We start from the raw sequence: 16,229 nt of genomic DNA, 5'->3' as shown, positions 1-16,229 counted from the left end.
TTATTGCTTTCCACAGGCACCCAGCTCAATCCCAAACATTGCAATTTCTAAAGTTGGGTATTTCTGAGAAGGTATATATTTGGCATTAACATTACACAGATATTAATAGAAAAGTTATTGTCATAACTGCACTTTGCTTCAAGATGTCGGTTCGCAATATGGCAGTTTAAAAGAGCAAGCCTGAGGCTTATGAAGTTCTATATGAAAAACAACCCAATTGGCTCATTAACTAGGCGCCATGCTTTTGCTATTATTTAAACATACTTTAATATCTGTAGTAGATTTTTTAAAGTGTCATAATAGTTTGAGAGTTGTCACATTAGGTTGTTATAGCTCCAAATGCGTACTTCTTCCCTGCTCAGGCCTGAATCCAATATACAGTAATGTGACTACTTTAGAGGCGCTGTTACGCTTTATGCCAATCCAGCTGCTCTGCAAGTACATAAAATCTGCATAATAAAAATCTTTACGTTAATTTCAGTTTTAAAAACTGACTGCTCACCAGGAACTGATTTCTCGACTTCAGTGTTTTAGCCAGATGAAACATTTTCTTGTCAAGATATCTGAATGGTCTACTGTTTATTGTTTACTAATTAGAGAAATTTGTGCTGATTTGAGTTCATCAGAAGTGGGTGGCTCGTATTTATTATTTAAGCTTCTTTAGTTTTAAAACTGCTGAATGCATTTTCAATCTCCTTTTAAAACTTTTAATGGCGGAATTTCCACAGCTTCCCTAATCATCTACACCAGTGTTTAAACACCCTTGCAGTTAAGGCTCTTACTGAGGTGCAGCCTGCCGCTGCTGTACTTTCTCGTCCTGTTTTGCCAGCTCCCCAGTGGGTATGGGAAAGGAAGAGAGCACCATGCTCCCCCGTAACATTCCCCCAGTTTCAGCTCTTCTTGGGCAAACACAGAAATGCCGGTACTGCACAGGGTAGCAGTCGGAGAAGGCACAGCTTTCACCCAGCCATTTCTCTGCACCGCTGTCCACAGAGGGGAAGGCGGCAACCACCGCAGCGCCCTGCCAAGCCACGTCCCCGCCGCTTTCCTGACAGGCAGCCAGGCTCCTCGCCCCCAGCCCCAGGCGAGGCCGGCCGGGCCCGTCCTGCCCACCCCGTGGCGCTGCGGAGCTGCCCGGCCCCGGCCCCGTCCTCGTCCCGCTCCCTCCCTCCCTCCGCTGCGGCACCCCCGGGCGGCGGGGCCAGAGCCGGCCCGCCCCTCCGCCGCCCCTCCACCGCCCCCGGCCCGCAGGGCCCCGGCACTGAGCCCCGAGGCGAGCCCGGCGCGGCGGCAGCCCCCCGGCAGCCCCGGGCCCGGCGGCGCAGCCATGCCGGCAGCCCGCGCGGGGCCCCGCCGGGCCGCCTTGCGCCCGCAGCATCGCGGCGCCCCGGCTACAACCAGCCGCGCTCCCCTGGGCACCCTGTCCGCCTCCTCCTCCTCTTCCTCCTCCTCCTCCACCTCCTCCTCCTCCTCCCACGGAGCCACCCTCCTCCTCCGCCCCCTCTCCCTGCCAGCCTCCTCCCCGCCCTTCCCCGCGCCCCACGCCGCTGCCGGAGCCGCGCGTCACTCGGGCTCCAGCCCCGCCGCAGACATGGCGACGCTGGCCGCCGTGCAGCCGCTCACGCTGGACAGAGGTAAGCGCGGCTCGGCGCGGCTCGGCACGGCCCCGCGGCGGGCGGGAGGAGAGGGGCTGCGAGGCGGACGAGAAAACTTTGTCCGCCGGCGGCGAGCGGCTGACCGGCCACCGGCAGGGCTGGCAGCCCCCGGGCTGGGGCTCCGCGGCCGTGCCGCCGCCTCCTCCGCCCGGCTCGCCCCCGCCGCCTGGCCCCGAGCCCGGCCTGGCTGCTGCGGGAGGTGGCTCCCGGTGCCGGGGTGCTGCTTTGCGGAGATCTGTCACCCCGCCGGGTGCTTTGAGTTGGTGTCGGCAGCCTTGCCGAAGGGGTGCCGGAGTCTGGAAGTTGGGTTTAAATTCGGCTTTCGCCTGCGGGATGTAGAAATCGAACCTCTCCCTCGCAGCGCGTTTGTGCCCCTAGCAAGGCTCAGCCGCTGGGTTTCTGTGGGTTGCCGGGGAGAATAACTTACCTGATGTTTGAGTTGTTTTGCTTCTTGGGCTCTGTGAGCTAAAGAGGTCAAACAGTTCCCAAAACAGCATTTTAAGTTGCTGATGTATTTTTCTTCCTGACTTGCATTGAGGAGCTCTGAGAGGCTCCCAGCATGTGAAGTTAGATCTTCTAGATTGAACGCATGATTTAGGCATGTTGTTTGTTTCTTTTTGCCTTGTTTTTTTAACATATTCTTTCTAGAGGGTTAAGATGTGCTTCAAAGCAAGATAGAGAGTGCCTTCTGTAAATCTTATGCAAAAGAAGCCTGATGAGCACAGTTTTTCAGCATGATAAAGGTGATGTGGGCAGCTTTCCTGGAACTCAACTGAGAGCAAAACAGCCCACAAAATATCATAGAATCACAGAATATCCTAAACTGGAAGGGACCCACAAGGAGCAACTAGTCCAACCTCTGGCTCCACACAGGACCACCCAAAAATCAGACCCTATGTCCAAAAGCATTGTCCAAACACTTCTTGGACTCCAGCAGGCTCGGTGCCGTGACCACTTCCCTGGAGATCCTGTCCTGGTGCCCAACCACCCTCTTGGTGAACAGCGTTTTCCTAACATCCAAAGTACTCTAAATACAGTTTGCTAGACGGCTTAAATTCAAACATCAGTAGAAAAGGAGAATCTAAAATTATTCTTACTGAAATAACAAAGTGCTAGCATGCACTTTAAATTAAACTGCTCAGAAATCCACTGTGTAATCTACAGTTTCACCCTAATACTGTTTTCAGTAAGCAGGACAAATCTATTTCCTGGCAAAGGGCTGAACAGATGGCAATCCATTAGCAAACCTGGCTTTTCTGAGGCAAGTATTACTATTTCAGAATTACACATTCCTCTTCATCACAAAAACACCGCTTTAAAAAATCCACAGTACACAAAAAATGCAAATCAGTCCCAATTTAAATATATATATGTTGTCTGCTGTGTCCTGGATATGCCTAACCATTTGGCAGGGGTGCCAATGTTACGGTCTCCCTGGTCGTCAGCCAGGGCTGACAGTAGTGCGAGGGAGATGCAACATCACGGAATTATAGGATGTGACGTGCAAAAGGAAAATACAGGCAAGGAGAAAGAGATTTAAATACTGCACCTGGCCTGAGAGGGCTGTTTCGTCAGTGAGGTGTACTTCATCACCCGTAACAGGTTGCTGCTACGTCAACTGGAGTGGGTGGGCTGATACTCCAGAAGCAACTCCAACCCTAGTGCTTCCAGATACTTCCTCTGTAGTCTTTCTCTCACAGCTGTGGAAGAAGGAAAGTGCTATGTAGTGAGATTTTGCACATTTCTTTTGCTTTTATTAAAGCAGACGTGGCTATGTTTACTGTCACTGTGCTTTGCGCAGCTCTGCTGTGATCTAGGCATAGCCCAGGAGAGTCTTGTAGACTTGTAACCACTTTGCCGTGTCCCACAGAGAGCGCAGCGCAGCGGAAAAATAAAGAGCATTCCATGAGCGGCAGCACTAATAACCTTGCATTGCGGAGCCTTGAATAGCTGCTTGATCTCTGGTCAGGGAGTGTTTGCATTTCCTCCTGCTAAGGGGCGCAGAAATGGTGAAACACCGTATGGATGCATACATCAGAAATCCAAGTTACGCTCTGACGTAGTCTGCTCCTGGACAAAACATGTACTGTGTTCCACTATGGCGATGGAGCTTTCCTAAAGCCTGACACAAACGGAATTCAAAATCTGTATGGTAAAATGAATTACCATTTAAAGGTGAAGGGCATGTTGTGTGTGAATGATTGAAAGCCAATTACATTCTGGAAGATTACTTCAGTCCAAAGCGCAGGAATTAATTTCCTTAATTCCTGTCATCATGTGCCTTTCTACCTGCACAAATGTGTGCAAGTTCCATTAGGGCTTTTTAATATGTGGAACAAGTTCACAAAATAATGGAAATTTTAATCACTTACAATTTAATCTCCAAGGCTTTTGCCTGACCTTTGCGTGGTGCTCTGCTGGGAGGAGGGGAAGGAATCAGCAACTGCTGCAGTGTGGAAACATAGAGCCGTGGAGCTACACGTGGGGGCCACTGCGGGCACACAGGCCCAGTGGTTGAGAGCTTTGTGAGGGGGAAGAGCCTTCTGCCAGGCATCTTCTAACAGCCACATAAGTCTCTTACTTAAAAAGGAAAAAAAAAAAAAAAAAAAAAAAAGCGCACCCTTCCTGTCTTTTTAGCATATGAGACATATGCAATATTGGAAGCATGCTGTCGGTAAGGAAGCACCCCATCAGTAATCCCCAGTGCCCATCAGAGCTCACTGTGGGAATATTTTAGGCCAATTCAGGGATGATGATAGAAACTTTGAAAGCTTTACTTGGTTCCGTGTTGAGATGAACAGCTACAATGCTGTGTTTCATAAAATGACAAACAAAAAGAGTAAGGCCGGGATTTTTTTTTCATTTTATGTTCAAGGTTATGTATTTTAAATTATGCTCCAAGTTTAATTTGTCTCCATTTAAAAACAAAACAGGCAGTCCAAACCAAAAGGAAAATGCTTAAAAATGCCCATACTATTTTTTTTATTTTTTTAACTGTGTACCACTTGTCGCACCTTGTGCCTCGTTTTTCTCTGTGTTGGGCCAGCAGCGCTGCCTGTGCCTCTCCTCGCAATGCCTGTCGTGCTGCACAGCTATAGGAAGCTCATTGTGGGTGTGAAGCGCGTGAAGGGTGCATTAGCACAGCCTGATGGAAGCATTTTCTGTAAATGCCACTGTGCTCCCAGATATATGTTGGGAGGAATAGGTTTCTGTGCTTCCCTTGGGGCTTGTTTTAGGAGTGGCCCTATGAAGGCATGCAGTTTGTAGCAGGCATCGTGCTAGTAAGGCTTAACGGATGTTCACCATTGGAACTTTTTTGTTTTGCTAAAAGTCTGGCAAATTTTTCATAAAGCTGGTTTTACATAAAATTTTACCCGTGCTCTTCCTTCCAAGATGAAAATCTGCTCTGACAGGAAACTGACCATTTATTTACTTGGAGTGATGTGAAACTTCAGTCTCTCTTCCTTTCTCCATAAGACCATGGAAACAGTAGCTTTAAAAGAGTAATTCTTGATTGTTCTTCTTGCTTTTGAAGATATTATACAATTAGCCTGTGTAACGACCATCTCATGATTAAGAGCATGGAAATATCTTTTCATGTGAAGGGGGACTTATTAATAATCCAGGTCCCGCTACATTTTTCCTTATACAGCCACCATTCATGCCACTGATGGTTTCACTTCTTCATGTGATTAAGGATGAAAGAAGAAATTTGAATAGACTGAATATCCAGTGCTGATATTTTAATCCCTGTGAAGTTTCACAACAAGGTCATAGCTATTGGCTGTTGACAACCAAATTTCTCTTGTTTTCAAATATATCCTAGGCAACTAGAGAGACTTCTTGCTCTTGAGCTGTAACACATAGCTAATCTCTGTTGTCTTTTTAACAATTCAAACAGATATTTTTCTAGTGGAGTAGGTGTCCCATAACTTCCAGAAAATCCTTTATAAAACACCATGTTTAGTGACAATGAATAAGAATTCAAACAGACTTGGTATTGCCATCAGCTGATAGCGGTGGTAGATGTACTCTATGAAATGTGATACAAGATGATGTTTGACTGTTAGTATGCATTGTTGTTTGCTAGGGTGCTCTTCCTTCCTTCTCTCATCTTGCCATTTCTCTTTTCATTCTCAAAACCTACATAAATAGGGATTTTTTCCCATCGGTGCCCATTTATTTGCATATAATAGAAATTGTTTTGAATAGAAGTTTCTGTATATTATCTTTGGAGAAAAATACGTAGCATACTCAACAGGAAGAGAAAATCAGAGTTATAAAGTGTGAAATACACTCCTTGGCAGAGGTGCAACATAAGGCCAAGTATCTTTTACGCTGCGGTTAAGCCCTTCAAAACAGTGTTAAGCGGTTATGCTGCTCCCTGCATGGCTTTCAACAAAGCGTTTCTATCTGTCATAGAAATTTCTTGTACTGCTCTTCAGCCTAGCATGTTAAAGCAGAAAAATATTTCTGCAAGTGCCACACACTTTAAGTCTAATATTACTCTATTTGGTATGCCAGCTGATGACATATAAATAACCAAATTCATTCTTCCAAGGGAGGAAGAAAAAGGGGGGGCCTGTTATGTGTAGGGCGAGAAACAATTGACAATTCTGGTCACAGACCAAAATGTATTTTTTTTTGTTTTACATCAGTTTGTAAACATTTATTTGATATTTTTTTCTAATGTATTTATATGAAGGGATGGTGTAAGGTGAGCAGATTGTGCCAGCGATTGATGTTTTATGTATAAGGATGTTTTCTGAAGATCCGAGCAGTTTAAGAGGTTTTTTTAGCCAAGTATGCATTTCGGTTGTGTCTCCTGGAGCTCTGTAGCAAGAATAAGAGGAAGTCCCAACCCGAATGTCATCTTTCATTTCAGTCAGAGATGCAAAAATAGACAGTTTGAAAAGTTAAATGCTGACGTACAACTTAAACACCTCTGGCAGTAGAAGCTTGAACTGGAAGAGGTGCCAGGGTTCGCTGTGGCAAGGGGAGCTCTGCCTCACGAGGTGGCTCGGGTTCAGCCGGCCGCGCGCTGAGGGACAGGTCTCTGTCCTCGGGCCTGAAGCAGCTCGCGATGATGTGGATGTTGGAACTGAGCGTGGTCGCAGGGGATGGAAATGAATCAAAGTTCATTGCATCGTCTGCGTGCACCAGGCACGGCGGCCCTCCGGCGCTGCCTTTCTTTCAGAGAGCTGCACCTTCATGGCTGGCACTACGTGGACACGGAAATGTCTTCCAAAAAGTCGTGGTGTTCTTAACACTAGGCCACCTTTGTGGGGCGTAGAGGAGAAATATCTTAAATTTCCAATCGTGTTTACTTCAGAAACATGCAACTGATCAGAAGCTGTGTTCAAAGTCAGGGAATTTTTGAGAGACAGCTCTGTGAGAGCAGCTGTTCCTACCGTTCCCTCTGGTCTGTCAGGCTGAAAAAAATTTTTGGAGATGGTAGCAATAAAATAATCATTGTAACCTACCTGAATTTATCCTGCATAGAACAAAGTGGTAAACACAACTAGTACGTGTACATTCTTCTGCTTGTGCTCCAGAAGGGGCTTGCTCCTGAAGCTTGGTGAAGTGGATGGAGCCTGTGACAAGCCCCTGGGTGGGTGTGGGATTCACCATTTGCAGCAGGTTGCAAGATGAGAATGTTAATGATCAGAAAGAACACGGGATGCTGGTTTTTTTTTTTTTGTGTGTGTGTGTAGTAAGTGTATACTCTCTGTCTATAGATAATGTTGAAAAGGAAAGATCTGTTTTTGTAAATAATATCCATATGCTGGATTCTACACACTTCAGTTACATGCTGATGTCCGGGAGACATTTGTGTAACTAATGAAAAAAGGATTAACCTCTTAATGTGATTGTTAGTAAACAATTTGCTTAATTCCATCCTGAAGCTTCAGTTGGACTCTTCTGATGATGTTATCACAGAGAAAATTAAAAAAAAGTGACAAATTACTGAAGTCATCAGCTTTGTGCCAAGGATAATTTGTCCTTTTTGTTCCCCATTTCAGAACACATATATTCACATCTCTCCTTAACATGGATGACAGTCACACGCATGCAAAAAAAGAAATACAAGCTTTTGGTGACTTGTGTCATTCTGATACAAAACGAGGTTCCCGTAGGTAAAACTATAGAATTTGAAATATGAATTGTGTAGAACTATTGATTTTTCTTACTCAGAAGCACTAATAATTAAAAGTTGAGGATTTAAGAGGAAACCAAGGAAAGGCAGATAGATAGCATTTTGAGAGCACTTAACTGTAAATTTGTAAATCTGCTTTCCATCATGCACAATTAATTTGTTTCACATGATGTATTTTTGACATTTAAAAATAATACTAATGTGCTGGAAACTGCACGTATGTATAAATCCAAGGATTTTCAAAGTTAATCTAAGTCAGCTTAATCTTCTTTTGTGATATTTGCTGGAGAGTTACCCTCTGAATGAGAAACATTTAATGGTTAATTCTCTATTCAGATAAGATGATTTGATTCAGAAATGCACATTTGCATACTAGCAGTTTTATTTTAATAATGAGTATTTAAACCACAAGCTCAGGTCTCAGATAAGTTAAATACAGGAGATGTATGTATATATTTGAGAATGTGATTTTCTGTGGTCCAAAACAGAATGGTTAAATAAACCCCGAATTTCTCAAATAAAATTCCACTAAGTCACCAGGAAATGCTTCTCATAATGAGTTATTACCTTAGTGCTATTTTACTAGTAATAGTTAAAATATATATAGTAGAAAAGTTGATTTCCAGAAGAGATTGGAGAATTGTTACAATTTAAAAGATAGGACAATGAAGTATCCATGAATACACAGAGCATCAAAGCATTGATTTTAATTGTTTCTGTGTAAACATGGATAATCGAATACGGAAGAATGGGGCCCAGAATAGACTCTTAATTTATTTCTTCTTAACCTAAATTACATTTTTACTGGTTCTTTTTAATGAGAGCCCAAGTTTAAGCACTAATCCTCCAATTTCACTAACTCTTTAATTTTCTTTTTCAACCATGTTTTCTGAAAAATAATAAATCTCCTAGACCATAAGATAGCAGTCCCTCTGGAACCAGTTAAGTATTGGGGAAGAGTGTACTTGAAATAGCTTAGGTGGATCACTGTTGCCATCAGCAGCAGTTTTAACCCTCAGAAATTTATTTACCATAATCTCTTCACTTTTCAGTAGATTTGGCAGTAGTGTTTCTGTCAAATGCTGTATACTGAATCATCACAGGAATAAAAGGATAGCGTATCTGTTCTTTGTTATACAGAGCCAGACCAGAGAAACTTTAAGAGGGCATGATGACTTTTAAAATCCATGAAGCACTCTTTGGAAAAAGAGGTGGTTGTACGTCTGGTCCCCTCTGTAGCCTGATAGTCTTGTAATCCGATGGTGGAACTTAGGCTCATTTATACAGCGTCTTTTGCTTCCTAACAGTATAGCCATGTCAAAAGATGCCAGGTGTGCTCCTTGTATCTTAGGCAGATAACTTACCTTGTGAAATCAGGCTGCAACCTGAGATGAGTTCCAGTTCCCTGCTCCTGTTCTCAGCATTGTAGCACACATACAATACCAAACAACGGCACTACAAAGGTGGCCATGAGCTCTCTTTCTCACAGGGGTTTTCTGTTTCAAAGTTTTGTGCGTAACTTGCAGCAGCAATTCAAGATAGTCATGGCTTTCTTCTGAGGTCATAGCCACCTCAGAGTTGAAAGTTAGCAGTGAGCAGTTGTTGAGATCTACCAGCAGCATGTCTGTACCACCTAGTTGTACTGCCAAAGGATTTTATTTATACTGCCTTCTGCTGTTGTAGCTTTTCGCATACACATCTTCAAGGAAAGTTTTTTTTTTTCCCTTTTCTGAGAAATGACTAGGCTGTAGCCAGCTACCAGAGGGATTCGATCTGCAAGAAGTAATATCCTTAAATCCACTAAAATTGAAGAGAGAATATTAACTTTCTTCTTGTTACCTGACCCTACAGGGAAAGTTGTGTTAGGTGTGTGTCTTTAATGACTGCATTGCATCCACTGTATTGCACAAATGTCATCTTTTTGCTGTCATCTCAAACCACCTAAGAAAACATACCAAATAATGGAAGATAAAATCATGATGCTCGACTTACAGTGATGATTTGCATTGCTGCTAGGTACAACTGCCAGTAGCCCACAGCCATCTTCCTGGTAATAACAGAAAAAGATGTAAGGTTAAGATTAGCTGGCAAGGTAAGAACTGAGGAGAGGCAGCAGGAGACTCTGGTAATGGCACATGAGCAGGGAGGAGGCTGGGAGCGACTGCCTTGGCTCCAACGCGGTGCCTGTTGTGACAGAGAATTAGCATCCCTAAGTTAACCTTGCCTCCCTTTGTGAGACACCTCTTGGTGCCTTTTTCCCCTCTTCCTGTCGGCTTCCCTGCCAACAAAAATCTCTCAGCTGCAAACTAAAGACAGGCTGCAAGCATCCGTGTGGGTAACGCATGAGGTTGCCCATATGGCCAATGCTTTTGTTTTGCAGTGCGCACGTAGGACACGTAAATACATGCTTTTGCGTAGGGAGGGGAGTGAGAGAACGGAATTCAGCTAAGAGAAAAGTATATGACAGTTAGAAATAGAGTTGTTTTTCATCCTGTTTTTCTTTGTTCACACAAGCCCATTCATTGTAATTGTTTCTGTTTTCTGCTTCTCTAGGTTAGTCAAACATTTAATTCCTTCACTCATTGTAATGGTTTTCTCTGTATGCTTGCAGACTAAAACACAAAAGCAAGCATTCTATTAAGTTTCTATTAAGGACCCTTCCTTGGGGTATTTTAATGTAGCAGCCTTTTATTTTTTTTTTTTTAATCTGGGATCAGAACCTGTAAAGTGTTGACATTTGCAGTTTCAGCAAGGTGTCCAGCGTACTTCTGCCTGGTGTTTAAAACAATTTCACTCCAGCATGAGAGTGGTTCTGCTGAGCTGTTCTCCTAAAACCAAGCGATGTGATCAGGAGACCGCTGAGACTGGTAGAGTTATCAAGGCATCTCTTTACAAGATATTAATGGCTACAGGAGAGAATATACAGTTTTCCTACTTTCGCAAAGTTCAACTTGCAAGAACTTATTTCATTACAGCCAGGTCCTTACCCTACTGAATTTCACAATTTCTCAGGGATTTATAGCTTTGCTTCGGAGGGCTCTGTTTTTGCCATTATTTCATAGTTTCAGGAAGCCACTATTTTACACTTTTGGGTAGGCAAATAACTGCTTTAAACACTGTTACTTTTTTTTTTCTTAAGAAATATTTACATATGCTTCCTGCAGGAAACGAGGGTTTAATTATTTTACTTAATGAATTAATATGTACACATATATTCAAAATATATACAACATATATTTACTTCAATACAAAATTATTTTTTTTCAGAGTCTAACAAACCTTTTTCTTTTTGTGTCATATTCATAGCTAACTGTCCCTAGTCAGAAAAATCACCAGAATCATGTCTCATCTGTTCTATTCAGCAGTTAGTGGCTAGCTATAAATCATAGTTCTGATCACAAAGAGCAGGCATGATTGAACGATGTAAAATTGAATCTATATACAGAGAAAAAAAATAAAAGAAATTTTACCCTCCCTTCTCTTTTCTCCATAGCTAATGCAGGGGAAAAAATCACGGCATTCTTTTTTAAGTACTGTGTTAGAAAATATCAGTGTTTTCAGTTCTTCTCTATTCTTTGCATTTTCAGCTTTAGTTTTTAACCCTCTCTCTTGAAGGCTAATGTGGGAACTTGTTTTCATACTGCTGCTGTGTTGAATGCCTTCTATACAAAAGTAGTGGGTGCTGTCAAATGTAAAGGGCTGGTGTATCTGTAATGTCTTAGTTACTCACAGATGGTAAAATCATCTGGTGGAAATCTTCAAACTCACATTTATGCACCTCGTCACCTGCCTTGCTTTAGTAATAGTAGTGAAACTAATAATTTGGAAGAATAAAAATTACATCACTGTTTTAAAATTGTTCAGTTTTAAGGTAAGTTTTATATCCCCATCTTTGAAAATTCTGAGTTGTATTATTGCTCTTCTGGCCTAGAACTAAGCCAGTGAAACTCATCATCTTGAAACAATCTTCAATTACCTGTTAATTCAAGTTTTTCTGTTTCATTATTTATTATTATTCCTTTAAAAAACAGTAGTGGGAATGTGACAGTACCAAGCCACTCTCTCAAAGCATCTAACAATCTCAAACAGTTTGAGGAATGGCTTTACCCTTATACAGTAATGAATAGGCTAAGAAGATTGACCAAGGTGAAGCAAACGCATTTCTCCCAGTTGGCCTTCGTGGTAGGTTAAGGCTATGAAAAATCCCTAGCTGAAGAATGGAAATCACTAGTTAAAACTTAGGAGTTAGAGAGCAGGGAAGATTACTTGGTCATTGTAGACATTGTGAGGTTCAGAGAACATAAAGGAGCATATTTTTTCATTTAAAGGAACCTTTTGAGTGTTCAATTTGAACAAGCTAAGCAGAGTATTCAGGAGCAACATGCCTGAAATGGCAGTATTTAAGGCAGTATGCCTGCAACAGCGAAAGTGACTGAAATTGCTGAAGAGAACCGTAAGGGTCTTTTGTAGTGCTGAGGATGCTGGACGGAGAGATCTCCACACAGTTTCTGTCTGTATTTTGGATTAAAGGTGACTCTGCTTTCCCTGCAAATAAACTCTGTCCTTTCTATAAGTTATTTTGCAAAACATTTCAGACGTTTACTGTCATATTCAGGTGCTCCTGCCAAAGCTGCTGGGAAGTCTCGTGGTGCTTAGCAGTGCCTTGGGGCGTGCAGCAGCTGGGTCACGGGCTTTACTTCTGGGAGACCAAGTGAAGCTGAGGACTTGTGTGGCTGTGGCGTGTCTGAGGAGCTAGAGCCAGACAAAGCCTGCATGTAGCACAGACATACAGAAATAGATATACATAGACCCAAACAGAGTCTGATGAGTGGCCACAGAAAATGAACGTGCTAGGTTGGCACTTGGACTTGATCTTGGAGGTCTTTTCCAACCTGAATGATTCTATGCTTCTGTGACCGAGGCAGTGGAGGAATGTATGTAGGAACCCGTAGGGAAATTTCACCCGTGTCCCAGGGAGCAGTCACATCACATCAGGCAAAATGAGACACACGCAAGTGTGCTCAATCTTATTTCATGGTTGATACATCAAGAAAAAAAAAAATCAATAAAATCTTTGATTAAGACATTTTTAAAAGCTTTAACTAACGTGCATATCGGCCTGCCTGCTGACAACACTGTTCTTGTCAAATGTGGCTGTTCTCAAGTATGGTGTCACCCGGACCACATGGGGGTAAATTTGCTTGAGTCGTTCACAATGTATCTGGATAATAAGAGTGGGCTTCATCATACCATTTAATATGTAGGATGTAGGCATGTACATCTGAGCTAATCATCTATTCTCCCTTTATAGTCAACAAAGAGAACAGGCACTCCCAGAGCATGATTCATCTCATCTAAATTAGGCCAGATGAATTGTAGCCTGAAAGTGTCTGTTTTTCGTCATCAAAAGTAGCGACAGTCTAGGGTGAGAAGCTGAGCTGTAGATGTCTGCGTCAGAAGTATGGTGAGTTGAAACCCTCACCACCAGATGAATCATGAGAGCTCTGTTTGGTTGTGCTTTGTTACATTTATTTGTGCTTTCATAGGGATGTTTAACCACAGGAGTATGAAGTGACACTGCAGTAAATCTCTAACTGCTACCCATGTCATCTAAACTTGAGTACGAATGCACTGATATTATTATTCTTGCTGTAATTAATTTGAGCAGACCTCACAGATATACACGATCAAGTGCTGAATAATATTGCTGTATCCTAACAGCTTAGCTTTTTGCTCCCTGCACATCGACTCTGATTTACCGTGGTGAAGTACGCCTCTACGCTTACTGATTGCCATGAAATTCTGGGCAAGACAAACACAGCAACTCAAATTGGCAAAAAAGTCTGCTTTCTGCCTCAGTTTTCCTGAACTCTCTAGGTTGGATTAAAAGTATTAAGTTGTTGTATTTCAGGAGAGCACTGTGTCGTTAGCAAGGAACCAAAGAGCTAAATGAAGGGACGTGGGGCAGTCTGCTCTTTGACGCCAGGGTGGGAATTGTCACGTTATGCAAAGCAGCAACTGACAGCAGAGCTCTGGTAATACAGAAAATTTTCAAAAGATACATGCTGGAAATTTTCTAAAGCCTTGTGCTTTACCGAAGAAGTCACAGAGATAGAGAGTCTGATATAATGCATTAAGGCTACTGGCTATGAATCATGAATGAACTTTGGTAATCACTGTGGAATTCTAATTGCCTGACCATTGATCACCTACTGTCATTTGATGGTATTTGAATAAGTTTGCTAAATATAAGCATCCTACGTAGGCTTTGGAAATGATGATAAAAAATTGACAGAATAACAAAATTTGGGCATATGTTTTCATGAGCTGTAAAGGAACAACTAAACCTTAACAAAAGCATTGGAGGAACAAAAACTGACAATTATAAAGACCTGTTATGTCATGCAAATTCTTCACCCTCAGCCTAATTAAAGGTCTTTGGATACAACGGTATATAGCTTGAAAATTGCCAGGATTATTTTTTTGTTATGCCACAGTGAAGTTAGTGAATGTATCGAAGGTTTGCTGAGTGTCCTTGCTGTCAATTTGTGAGGTACCAAAGCATGGTGTTTATTCAGCACATTTACTTTTCGTAATAACTGGCATACTAACTCATTGAAGTTCTCCACAATTAACATGAATGAGGCAGTAGAATGACCTCGAGAATGTGAGAAGTCTGTTTCGTCATGTCGTGTTAACAAACAAGTGATCACCATTTTTTTTGCTTCAGGAGCAACCCAACAATATGATTCTAGAATATTTATCAGAGTACAGAAATACTATGTTTCTGAGTAATTACTGTTTGAACCCAAGCTAGTATTATAGAACATACTATTTTCTGCTTAATTGTCCCTTGAGTCAGAGGATAATATATTTATTTTAAGGACTGCGTACTGACATTTGACGTGCTCACAGAGGAGGAGCATGAGAGGAAGGATGGACACTGGTAGATACACACCAGTTTCCATATTTTGCATTACAAAGCATGCAAGCACGTTCTTTTTGAAGAATCACTCTGGTATTAGATGGGGAGCATTTAACAAACTAAAATCATTTTCTATGTTTATTCCTAGTAATGTGTAACGTATCTGACTAAATAAAGGTTGGACTAGATGATCTTAGAGGTCTTTTCCAACCTGAATGATTCTATGATTCGGTGAAACTGAAACAAACTTAAAGCCTTCACAAAATATACCAGCGTTAAACCACAGTCTGGACAACTTTCACAGAATGCTGGATCTCATCTGCCCAAAGCTAACAGTCCTGCGGAAGGACCACCAAGTGGAGACCAGCCACGATTTTTTCTGTAGTGCATGGATTCGTAATTATCAAGTCGTAAAAGCTGGATTGCAAAACATTGGAAATAACGTTTACTTTTCAAAACATCCAGCTAATTAAACAGATCAGTCTACGTTGTTTATTGCTTAGCTATGTGAACAAAATCAGCTAGTGAAAACAGTATGTAATGCCAGAACAAAAGCATGAAGAAAAAAGTGATAACTAGGCAGGAAGACCTTTTTATCAATTGGACTGTGATATATTTCTATATGTTCAGAATTAATTTAGTATTGCATGGAAACGTTCCTCTTGTATCACAGTACCGTATCTTGCTGGTTCTATGTTCTAGTGATACTTCTCTTTCATAATGCCTATATAGTAACCTCCTGCTTCTGTCCCACTAGCATTGCAAATGAAACTTCATTCAAATGAAAACAGAAAGAACACTTGAAATGAGATTTTTTTTTTTTCTGAGAGCCATGCTTTTCTTTTGATGAGCACACTTGATAAAATGTGTTCCACCCACAGCCCCCTGCCTTCTCTGTGTTTCACTGATAACGTGACCCACCACACTGAAACGTTATTATTTCCTGAAAGGCTGTAGGCAAGCATCACGATGAGAAGACAAAAAGGGAAGTGAATGTTAAGCAGAATGGGAAAGAAAGGAGTTGTGTGTACGTAGGAGGAAGTAAGAAGAAAGAGGTGAAAAATAATAAGAAAAGAGAATTGGATATAAAAAGAGGGCAAATAAGTGCATATTCCTTTCAAAGTGTACGCATCATGGAATACAGAGGAATAATTCTACCCACATCATTACTCAAAATTCCTGATAATTTATGAGGGATGTAAATATGGGAAATGAGGATGGATCTCAGTGTCATTCCATTATATTAATATTACGCTGATGGTAGTTCATATTTTATAATGCACTTGTAAGAGTAGGCAAGAAATCATTTTCTGTTGTTTCAAAAATACCTTTGATTAAAGAAAGGACAAATCAGAAATGAAAAGCAAGAGTATTTTATTTACATGAAATTTAACTGTTTTTAACATAATTCCTGGAGTACTTCTTACACCCACACTTTTCATAAATTTGTGCTTTCCACAAGTATGTAAGAAAATGGTAGTTAAGAACAATT

At 41.9% G+C, this 16,229-nt stretch overlaps 1 protein-coding gene across 2 annotated transcripts in view; it reads left to right on the top strand.

Moving 5' to 3' along the window:
* The first annotated feature begins 373 nt into the window (after window positions 1-373).
* LIN7A (lin-7 homolog A, crumbs cell polarity complex component) overlaps window positions 374-16,229 on the top strand; it is a 49,573-nt gene continuing 33,717 nt past the window's right edge. Inside the window, exon 1 of one of the 2 annotated variants that reach the window (XM_080557691.1) lies at window positions 374-1,634. In XM_080557691.1, coding sequence (XP_080413817.1) covers window positions 917-1,634 — 718 coding nt within the window. In that variant the 5' untranslated portion in view covers window positions 374-916. The remainder of the gene's footprint in view (window positions 1,635-16,229) is intronic. The other variant, XM_080557692.1, reaches the window with a different exon arrangement.

The sequence above is a fragment of the Anser brachyrhynchus genome (genome assembly GCF_964034855.1).
Source record: "Anser brachyrhynchus genome assembly, chromosome: 1".
In the NCBI taxonomy this organism is placed as follows: Eukaryota; Metazoa; Chordata; class Aves; order Anseriformes; family Anatidae; genus Anser; species Anser brachyrhynchus.
The sequence above is the reverse complement of the archived record's forward strand: the minus strand, read 5'-3'. Positions and strand labels throughout refer to the sequence as shown.